General features: G+C 46.8%; 1 protein-coding gene across 1 annotated transcript; it reads left to right on the plus strand.

The window, feature by feature from the left end:
- The first annotated feature begins 2,291 nt into the window (after positions 1-2,291).
- On the plus strand, positions 2,292-9,747 carry CTSZ (cathepsin Z). The gene is made up of 6 exons (XM_084646447.1): positions 2,292-2,658; positions 3,793-3,956; positions 6,188-6,367; positions 7,411-7,561; positions 7,854-8,016; positions 8,597-9,747. Exons 1-6 carry the CDS (start codon positions 2,465-2,467, stop codon positions 8,708-8,710), a joined length of 966 nt encoding a protein of 321 aa, XP_084502573.1. The 5' UTR covers positions 2,292-2,464; the 3' UTR covers positions 8,711-9,747.
- Positions 9,748-11,267: the final 1,520 nt, after the last annotated feature.

Genomic DNA, 11,267 nt, shown 5'->3' on the forward strand with positions numbered 1-11,267 from the left:
GCTATTTATTTTCAAATTCAGTTTTAGTTTTAAAAAAGTGTCACTCCCAGCCTGAGCCCTCAGGTGTCAATCTTAATCCCACAGCAACACCGGCGGAGTTGGGAAAATTCTAGCAGAGTGGACGGAATGTCCCAGCTGCCATGGCCTGAACGTGGGGAGCGGCTAGCACAGGGATCTGAACTTGCTCACCAGTTCATTGTTGATCAAAACTGGCACAAGAGGATAATGACCAAAAAATGTAACTAGCTAATGGCTTTAGTGACTTATGTGTAGTGCATTTCATGTCCCCTAGCGCCTAATGGACAGGTTTCCATATCACCAAAGAACTGGGGAAAACCCACTACCACAATTCCCCCTCACCCTCATGTTTGTCAGCTTAACAGAAAGGACAATCACTGAACAACCATGGAAACCGAACCCTCAGAGATGCTCATCCCAGGTCAGCGTTAAGACCTATCAGTGCACTGGAGGGAGCTTACACTGCCATTGCCAGCCTACATTGTACCTGTTTGATGGTTCAGCAGAGGATTTCAGCCTCCGGGGCTGGCAAGATGGCACTTTTCATATGCATGACATTCACTTAGAAAAATAACTGTCAGGCATTTGTGTTTGTACCACTGTGTGGCAGGAAAATGTGCAATTTAATTTAATTCTCCAGAAAGAAGTGTTATGAGACACAAAAGTTGCACAACAGTCAGAAATGGGCATAAAAATTGCATCACAACTGGTTTTGCTTCTGCTTTCTGTTCCCAGCCAGAGCTTGGTCAGCACTCTAAAGGTATATCTACACTGCACAAAACCACACCGCCAGCTGTGAGGCTCAGAGGCTGTCTTCACAGACTGGGGCTTGTGGGTTATGCTAGGGTGTTTTTAGCTGGAATTACCGTAGCTGTTCCTGCTTGGGCTCCAGCACCTGACCAGGGGGAGGGTGTCAGAGCCTGAGTTCCAGCCTGAGCTGAACATCTACACTGCTATTTTTAGTTCCACAGTGTGAACCTGAGTCTACAGACCTGGGCTCTGAGACTTGCTGCCACAGGGGTTTGGGTTGGGGTTTTCTGTTGCCATGTAGACATGCCATCTGTGGTTTAGAGCAGTACTGGGACGTGGAATGTAAGGCAGTGGGTCGCAGCGGCTCTGGTCAGCACCACCGATCAGACCATTACAAGTCCTGTTGGTGGCGCTGCCCGGCTCATGCAGGCTAGTTCCTACCTGTTCTGACACCGTGCTGTGCCCTGGAAGCGGCCAGCGGCAGGTCCAGCTCCTAGGCGCGGGGGGTTGGGGCTCCATGTGCTGCCCCCACCCCAAGCACCAGCTCCACACTCCCATTGGCCAGGAACCATAAGATGGGCGGGGGTGTGGGAGGAAACAGTGCCTGTGGGCGAGAGCTGTGCAGAGCCGCTTGCATACCTCCACCTAGGAGCCGGACGTGCTGCTGGTCACTTCTGGGGCACAGCGTGGTCTGCGGTGCCAGGACAGGCAGGAAGCCTGCCTTAGCACCCCCACTGTGCTGCTGACCAGGAGCCACCAGAGGTAAATCTGCACCCCAATCCCCTGCCCCAGCCCTGAGCCCCCGCAACCCAGAGCCCCTTCCTGCACCCCTGAACCCCTCATCCCTGGTCCCACCCCAGAGCCTGCACCCAGAGCCCTGACCCTTTCCTGCACCCCAACCCCCAGCCCAGAGCCCTCTCCCACACCCTGAACCCCTCATCCTCAGCTCCCTTGGGTCACGGGCATCAACAATTTTCTTCAACTGGGTCGCCAGAAAAAAAGTTTGAAAAAAACCCCAAACCCTTGTTTGGACCAGGCTCCTGCAAAGATTTCAATGGGATTACTCACAGTGCATAAAGTTAGGCACATGCAGACTTCCGGCAGGATCAGGGCCTTGATGGAAATACATCTTAAAGAACATTGTTAAGGATTTATACAGGCAGGGGCCGCAGTGTTTCTGCAGGCAGCCTGGGGGAACTGCCCTGCCCAGTGAAGTCTGTACCCTGGCCTGAAAAACATCTGACCATAGCACGAAGGCACTTTCTTTGCAGATACCAGATGTTCCTGCACGTTTATTAAGAGAAACCATCGCAGTGTAATCACTGAAGGCGGGAGGGCAAGGGGGGGACGGGCTGCAAAGAGGCCGCTGAGCGCTCAGGACCCCATTCCTCTGTCTGCAAATGCCTCTAACTCCCGCAGGAGGAAGGCGCCTGCTTGAGCAACCGAACACACCCGAGATTGCGGGGCCGCTGGGGGCGGTCCACAGCTGGGATTCGCGGCGAGGCCGAGCCGGTCCCAGGGGAGCCGCTGACCCTGGCCCCTCTTGCGACACGCGCTCGCCGCCCATTCCCCGCGGGCGGACCCCGGGCCCGGCGCCTCCCGCTTGGCGGGTTCGCGTCCCTCCCAGCCCAGGGCGCCGCTGGGGATTGGCAGAGTCCAGCCCCTGGCTGACTCAGGCGCCGCAGCCTTCCCTTATATGCTGGCGCCGACGGGGGGGAACCAGCCCGGCTGCGCAGGAAGCAGCTGCCGCTCCAGGACCATGCCCAGGCTGCCCCCGCTGCTGCTGCTGTTGCTCGGGGGCTGCCTCTGCCCGGCCTCCGACGCCGGCCTCCACTTCAGGGAGGGGCAGCACTGCTACAAACCGGCCCCGCGCAAGGCCCCCGGGCTCAGGTGAGCGCTCGGCCGCGGCGGGGCGCCGGGCCCCTGCTGCTCCCGGGCCGGGTGGGAGGAAGCGTGAGCCACGAGCAACGCCGCCGCTACTCCCGGGCCGCTGGCCGGGCGAGGGGCGTAGAGGGACCAGGCAGCAGATGTGAAAAATCCCGGTGGTAAGAGGAGCCTGTATAAGAAAAAGACCCACAAATCGGGACTGTCCCTATACCATGGGGACAGCTGGTCACCCTAGGCGGGGCGGCTCCTTGCTGCAGGGAGACCGGGGCCCGGGACTCGGGAGAAGCCCCGGTCAGCCTCTCACGCGCTTCCCGAGCCAGGCAGGCAGAGCCCAGCTGCCGGCCGGAGCCTGCGGGGCCAGGGTGGCGGCGTGCAGGGAGGAATCAGCTGGGGCTGAAATCCCGGACTGTCACTGTTCACTGGATGCCGAGGCCGTCGCAGCCTCTCCTTCCTGTACCCCGCCTGCACCCTCGGGCTTTGCCCTGCTCCTGCCCGACCCGCAGTGGCCCCTCCTAACTGCACAGACCTGCGCCGCCCGGACCAATTCGTTTCGATAACATCCACGCTCCTCACCGTCCCCTAGGGAGGCGGGGAAACGGGGTGTTTGCAATTGGCCCCAGTTTCAGCAGCAGGGCCAAGGATTCTCTGCTTCTCTAGGGGGCAAATGGCCAGGGCCCAACTCCTCAGAGGGAATTTGGTGCCTAAATACTGTGGGCACAGGGTGATCGCTGGGGGGGAGACAGGGATTTGCCCCGCTGCTAAATTATTCCTTGATAGGGGACTCCTGAGTGATGCAGAGGGGGAACACTAAACCCATCCTCTTAGTTTTGAGAGTAGATAGAAAACAGCGTGAAGCCTGGATTGTTTCATGCGAACTCCAGTGACCTGCTGCAGTGGCCAGGCCTCTCATTTCTTAATCCCCACTGCCTACCTGGGAGCTGTTTCTGTGAGTTAACACTAGTCACCAGCCCATATATAGAAGAGCATTAAAGGTCATGGTGGCTAGCGCTGTCATGTGATCTCAAGCTAGGCTGGAAATTCTCACACATCATATTGAGACTGGAAGATTTTTTCCCCCCCCTTTTCTCTCTCTCTGAAAATATAAAAATCCTCTCCTACTACTTTGTTTCCATATAGAACCTACCCTCGACCTCATGAGTACCTGGACATCGCAAAACTGCCCCCGAGCTGGGACTGGCGAAATGTAAATGGGACCAATTTTGCTAGTACCACCCGGAACCAGCACATTCCTCAGTACTGTGGGTCTTGTTGGGCTCATGGCAGCACCAGTGCCTTAGCAGGTATTTGTTACTGGGTATCTGTTGTTATTGGGTGTTGCTTTTTTGCCAGTCAGTCCGTTTCCAGGATCCCCCAACACTCTGAACCCCCTGACGATGGGTATCTTCGAATTGCAGGATTATCAGCACTATTAAGGGACGTCACTGCACAAGACTAAGGGCCTAACTCCTAAGTAGCTTTGGTTATCTGAGCCAAGGTACCTGTCCTACATAAGACACACAGAGGCAGGGGGAGGGGGAAGGAAGAGTCTAAAATGAAGGTGGTTTTGGTGGTAGCAGGTGCTGTAGGAATTCCCCAAATGGCAGCTGAGGAGGGGAATTTTTTTTTTTTGCTGGTGGAATATACCATCGTGGTAGGGGTGTCCGCCCTCATTTAGAATTATACACAGATTAAAAAGGAAAAATTGGAGTGATGAATACACGTGTAGCAGAATGGACATTGCTTGTGGGGTGGGGATGTCGCACTTCCTTCACTGTACAGTTCTCTTCTCCCCCTTCCATTCAGTCACCATTCTGGCTTTCTGGGGCCTGAGAAGTAGGTAGATAAGTTATTCTAACAATACAGTGAAGACCGAGATACAACTGTGACTTCCCTTTTTTGGGCGGGGGAAGCAGCTCAGCTGGAGTTTAGCTTTGGGTGGAGGAGTTTCTCTGTTGCGTCTTCAGTGGGACAGATGCACATGGGGCTGGGAGCACGTTATACAGGTTGAGCGGACATACTGAAGCAGGGGAAGTCTCACAGGGATGAGATTTCACTACCCGTCACTCAGGGAAACAGGTACAGGTTTCATTGCCAGTGTACATGGCCCTCTGCAAAACACATGCAGATGCCTGCAGAGCTTATCTGTTAATTTGGATAGATATAATACATAAACAGTGTCTGGGGTGGAGATGCAGAATAGAGACTAGGTTGGAGGCAGTAGGGGCTGATGGGGAAACTAGTCAGGGACAGGATCATGCATCCGATGAAGTGAGCTGTAGCTCACGAAAGCTCATGCTCAAATAAATTGGTTAGTCTCTAAGGTGCCACAAGTTCTCCTTTTCTTTTAGTCAGGGACAAAGATGGAGTTATGAAGAACCAGGTTTTTAATTAATCCAAAAATGCAGATAGCCAGGCAGGGCTTGGTGATCATGTATATCAGGGAGCTGGACTTCAGTGTAAACACAACTGAAGTTTCTGATTGGCCTGTTTATAGTTTTGAGAAAAAAAAATAAAGGTGCCCAGGACATTAAAACAAAATCAAACTTATCAAAATTCCTTAACTTTAGTAATAGAAGGGATGTCAAATCCCTGCTTCCTTGCTTTCACTGGAGGACCAGGGAAGTAGAGTGGAAGTTTTCTCAGGCCTCAATTGAACCAGTAAGAGTGGCTACATTTCATAAAAAGCTCTTCTCAGACCTCTGAGAAGAATTAATTATCATTATGATTGGGGTAGAAGCATTACCCAAGAGTTCCAGTTAGGATCATGGCCCCATCGTAGTAAGCTTTGTACAAATGCTTATTATAAAGTCCCTGTCCCAAAAGAATTCAGTCTAAGTACACAAACAAGTGGGAGGGCAGAGAAAGCAAAGAGGTGGAAGAGCAAGTAAGAGTAAACCAAGGAAGTACAATTGGGCATAAACTGTCAGAAAATTTGGCCCTTGGTCTCTTTGCTGCCTAAATCTATGCAGATTTGAGATTTCAGAGCTTAGCAGAACATCTAGTGGACCTGGGATCTACAGCCAGCCATACATACCCCTGACCTGCTGGGTGACCTGGGGCAAATCACTCGACCTCTCTTTTTCCTTTATCTGTAAAAGAGGGATAGTCATGCTTTCAAGCTTTGTAAAGGGCTTTGAGATCTGTAGATGAAATATGGCATAGAAGAGCCAGGTATTATTGTTAGTTACACCTGAGTGCTTTCATAATTGGTAGATGTTAGGATTTACCTAATTAATGACTGAAATGAAACATGTTCATCCAAATATATCTGCTCCTGAAGCCAAACTTGGAATGGAAAATGTTAGCTGCACCTGCAAAACACACAGACGCCATCATTGTGCCCACTCAGATTGGGTCATGGTGTGTGCACCTAGCCATTCTGTTGGCATACTGTAGGCTTTTGTATCCACAGCTGTCTGCAGATATTTAACAGATGCAACTAAGAGACGTAGCCGAAACATTTGGCCCAAAATGACCTACAAACAGTAAAACTAACAAGCACCAATTGCTTATTCTTTTGTTATTACCACAGATCGCATCAATATTAAGAGAAAAGGAGCTTGGCCTTCTGCCTACCTCTCTGTTCAGAATGTTATTGACTGTGCCAACGCAGGGTCCTGCGAAGGTGGAGACCACTCAGGTGTTTGGATGTATGCTCACGACCATGGCATTCCAGATGAGACCTGCAACAACTACCAAGCCAAAGACCAAAGTATGGCAACAAATTGCAAACCTTCCTAACTACTACTCACTCTTATTTGGCAGGGTTTGGTATTAGCTTTAAAGGAACATAAATATAATTTATGTAACACACCCATTTCTTTTTCTGCTTCTGCCTACTGCTGGCTGCTAGTGAAGCACCTGCTATCTGCCTAGGAGCAGCAGGTTCCCTTAGAGTAGCTGTTTGGGTTATTTTTGCACGAGAATCAGACAGCATAGTGTGTTACCAGCATGTCTGAACAAGCATCCACCATCCAGGCTGCTAATTTGAACTCGCTAGTCACTGATGTGCATCGGTGCTTCCATGCAGTAATATTTAGAAGTGTCATCTTAAGTTACCAGGCAGATCTTCAGTCTGTTCTACTTACTTGCAAACAAATCCCTTGAATTGTTTCTATAGCTCCACAGAAGCAGTTTAATTATTTGCATACTGAGACACGTATCAGGAAGTAAAAAGAAAAGGAGGACTTGTGGCACCCTAGAGACTAACCAATTTATTGGAGCATGAGCTTTCGTGAGCTACAGCTTACTTCATCGGATGCATTCAGTGGAGAATACAGTGGGGAGAGCTCTATGTATATAAATTTCCCCACTGTATTTTCCACTGAATGCATCCGATGAAGTGAGCTGTAGCTCACGAAAGCTTATGCTCCAATAAATTGGTTAGTCTCTAAGGTGCCACAAGTCCTCCTTTTCTTTTTGCGAATACAGACTAACATGGCTGCTTCTCTGAAATTTATCAGGAAGTAGTTTTTATAACCTACGATTGAAAAGCATGTTTGAAGGCTGTCACAGATAAAGAGCGCATATCATTGAATTATTATTGACTGTGGAGACTGCCTTAATTAGCAATCTGAACTTGCAGCTTTATTTAACCTGAAGAAACAAGCAGTTTTCTCTGCTATATTTAATCTTATAATTATGGACCCCAAAATGGAATTCAAGTCTACCATTAATTATATTTCATTTGAATAATTAACCGTAAGAAGAAACACTAGCTTGCAATGGTAATCTAATGTCACTGCTTCTTTATAGCATGTAAGAAGTTTAACCAGTGTGGAACATGTGTTACCTTTGGGGAATGCCACGTGATAAAGAACTACACGCTCTGGAAAATTGCTGACTATGGCTCTGTCAGTGGGAGAGAAAAAATGATGGCAGAAATCTATGCCAATGGTCCAATCAGGTAAAGACAGTATTACAGGGTAAGAGTTATCCTGTTAATTTTTATTAAAGTTGTTTTCAGTTTATCCCAGGAAACTTGCAGAGCCTCCTTATGTAGCTCGTTCAGCGCTTCTTCACCAGAACAGGCCTTAGCCTCTGAAGACTGAAATGTGCTAAACTTTTGCACAAGATCTTATGATCTATAGATCCACTTAAGAACTTTTCATTTGAAATGAGAGCGGGTGATGGACCCTGTTCTCCTTTAGCCTGCTATAAAAAATATTTTTGAATGAAGCTCTCTTTGCTTGTTACAGTTGTGGCATAATGGCTACTGCACAGCTGGATGCGTACACTGGAGGACTTTACGCTGAATACGACCCCTCAGCCGTGGTGAATCACATTGTATCTGTGGCTGGCTGGGGTGTGGAAAACGGAATTGAATACTGGATTGTCCGTAACTCCTGGGGTGAACCATGGGTAAGGAAGAGAGATTGCAAAATGAAATGCACATTTTTAAAAACTCCAGAAATGTCTGTATTACGAGCTGTACAAGTAGCTTGTTCATAAAAAAAACTAAGTCTCCCTCTTAGCCATAGGAGTTTTCTCAATCTATGATTTTTAATGCAGCTGACAACTAGGAAAAAAATCTGAATGGAATGGAATGCTGCCCTGCAACAAAGAACAACACATAAGGCAATAAGAGCAGGCCAGCCTCGGTGCGGTGTCAACTCCGTAAAATCCTAATGCTGCCCTCCTATGTCTAGGCAACTCCCATTGAAGCCAGTGGTAAATAGCAATTGGAACCATAAGTCAAACCCATTTGGCGATGGAGAGTAGGATATGGAAATAGATTCCTGGCTGGAAACAAATGAGTTCACCAGAGAACCACACTTTCAAATATGCTTGTTTTGTGAATCCCACTCAAACCCTTTGCAGGTATCTGCCTTCACCTCTAGTCACCCTTGCTCTGCCCAAAGTACACTGCTTATGAGACAAGTTACTTTGTTACTAATTTATAAACCTTTTGCCAATACTAATGAAAATTAATTTACTATAGGGTGAACTGGGCTGGCTGAGGATTGTGACAAGTGCATATAAAGGTGGAAAAGGAGCTGAGTACAATCTCGCTATTGAAGAAGATTGTGCCTACGGAGATCCTGTATTACCTTGATTGTTTCTAGAGTTTATGGGGTACTTTCTGGCTTTGAAACTTCGTTTTGTTTTTTTCCTCCAATCAAGTCATTTTTTTTTAATTAAAAGGCAGTTAAGAGGAATTAGCCCAGATCACCATTATATTTTAAAGCGGAAAAACTGCCTCTAGATTTTGAACTTACACTGCATATTGAAAAGCAGTTGTTTGCTTAAAAGACAAACTTGCTTATCCTCTGCTTTATGTGCCTGGTACTTACCAAGCAACTTATCAGAAGTTTTAGGTACAAATCCTCTCATTGGAAAAATCATTCACTTGACGATATTTAATCTGAAGGAATATATAAGATTTATTTTGCACTTGTAACAAAGGAGGTTTTCCTTCTAGTACAAACTTTAAAGTTTGCTCAAAGCAAGAGGTACTGATTTCTTTTAAAAAAAATTTGGGTTTAGAGACTTGTAAATCATATACACAAAGTAAATATCACTGAGCTACATAAATGCAGAGACCATGCTATGTTTTTGTTCTCTATTTAAAAACTGTGTCCTATAATCACATCCTATTGTTTCACTAAGGCATGTGTTGTATTGCAGATTGTCATTTTTATCTCATTGAAAGTGATGCAACAGTAACCAAATCTCTAAAACTACTGGAAAACGTTTAATATAAACACTGTTATTGCCTGGTGCTTTCTTTGCTCTAATTCTAGGCTTTGGTATTTGAATGGCTGTGCTATTTTTCTGCATTAGAACAATGACTTTTTTTTTTAAAGGGGGGGGGAAGGGAGAAAAGGGTTCTAATGAGACATAACTTTTAACATGTGCTTTTAGCATACAAGGAAAGATGGTATGTTATCTTCCTCTTTCCTGCTTACTCAACCTGATGTGCCTAGTTCTCTAATGGTGTAAATTACAACCCAGACCATATCAAACATTAACTGAATCACAGTTGTTCAACTGACATTGTTTCTTATGTTAAGTGATTAGAGGGTGTGCAAGTGGATTGTAAGAGTTTAATGGAATTTGTTTCTCAGCATTAAATTACTGGTACCTATGGCAGCATGGTTTAAACAGAATCTGTACTTTAGTTAAATGCCACTATGAGGTGCTAGTGAAGGATGATTGGGGGAATGGAGCCACGTTCAATGTCAGTACGTGTATAGGAGTAAACTAAGGATACCCTACAAATGCACGGAAACCGAGTGCCCCATGTCACCAAGGGTCCTGCTCCTGGACTGAGATGCTAATCAACCACAACATACTACATGTGGCAGTATGTAGTGAAGGTCACATTCACCTAGAGCAGAGGTTAGGGTCTGCATTTCAGGTGTGCTATAGGGGAGCTACAGCATTCTGCGTTTCATCTTGGCAAGTTAAAGAGAAACTGATCTTCCAATGTCTTAAAACATCTAATTTCCAGAGCCAGAGAATGTGCCAAGCTCATACAGCTGTCTTTTTGTTTTAAATAAAAGCTTACTTGTTCACTTGTGACCTACAACTGACAGGCACATTACTCATCTACAGTTGTTTCATTGTGACAGGGGCTTTATTTTACAAATTATTAGCTCCACCACCGTCCCACTGATTTTTAGCACCATTGCTGCTGCTGCTTTGATAAAGTGATACCAGGTCCAATCTTTACCTTCAATCTCACAGGGAGAAAACTCTCAAACTAGTTGCCTAGCAAAATACAGAGGACAGTCTAGGGGCCTATGATCCATATTCAAACATGCAGCATTGTCTCATAGATATAGTATAGGATGAGGGCCACAAGAGCTACATTTATTCCTAGTTGTGACAGATGTTCTTTGGGAACTTGACCAAATGCCTTTCCTTTAGCTGTCAAAAAAGGATACTAAAACATTAAGGTTGCAAAGTTAGTAGTCTTTAGTTACATGGTTGCAGGTTAGCATAATTCATATATGCAAAGTAAAGGTGCATAGGCAACCTCAGTTCTGCACTGCTGACTCTTGAAAGCTCAACTTTGCACCCTTGCTATTCTTTAAATGTTTTTTTAAGTTAATTTTAGGTTTACTAAAAATCTAAGTTCCACAAGATGGAGCTACAGTGACCCACATGGGTCATCAGCAGAGTTGTCCCTTGAGGTCCACACCACTGACCTTTCACTTGAAGGCCAAAATATGGTTTTAGGGGCAACTTGAATTTTGACATTTCCTAACTCTTGAAAGCTCAGCCTTAAGGTTCTTTTTAACAGTAATGGGGAGGAGTTAGCTATCAGCCTCTGTGAGCCACCACTGGTAGGGGATGAGGTACACTAGCTGACCTTGGATTTCACTGCTATTTGCTGACAGCGGAGTAATGAGATTGAAGAATCTTGGGTACCATTCCAGTTTCTGGAAAGGAGTGTTTTCAAGTAATTATAAACCCTTTTACCATCTGCCCCATTGCAGGGGAGTTAGATTGCTTCCTCCTCACTGCCCAGACATCAATAGGGGGGAAAGACAGAAATGCAAACAAACATTCTCCCTCCGTTCAGTCTAGTTGCCAGGAGCAGCAATTCCAAGGCAAGTCCTGCTTTGCTGCTACAGGCAGGGAAGGAGCATGCTCAGTACCAATTG

This window comes from Lepidochelys olivacea (genome assembly GCF_965140295.1).
Source record: "Lepidochelys olivacea isolate rLepOli2 genome assembly, chromosome: 13".
Taxonomy (NCBI): domain Eukaryota; kingdom Metazoa; phylum Chordata; order Testudines; family Cheloniidae; genus Lepidochelys; species Lepidochelys olivacea.

Bases quoted from the DNA above. Each gene is read 5' to 3' on its own strand.
- CTSZ (XM_084646447.1), top strand. From the start codon at position 2,465: ATGCTGGCGCCGACGGGGGGGAACCAGCCCGGCTGCGCAGGAAGCAGC. The intron at 2,659-3,792 runs GTGAGCGCTCGG...GTTTCCATATAG, and splicing joins CGCAAGGCCCCCGGGCTCAG to AACCTACCCTCGACCTCATG. The intron at 8,017-8,596 runs GTAAGGAAGAGA...AATTTACTATAG, and splicing joins ACTCCTGGGGTGAACCATGG to GGTGAACTGGGCTGGCTGAG.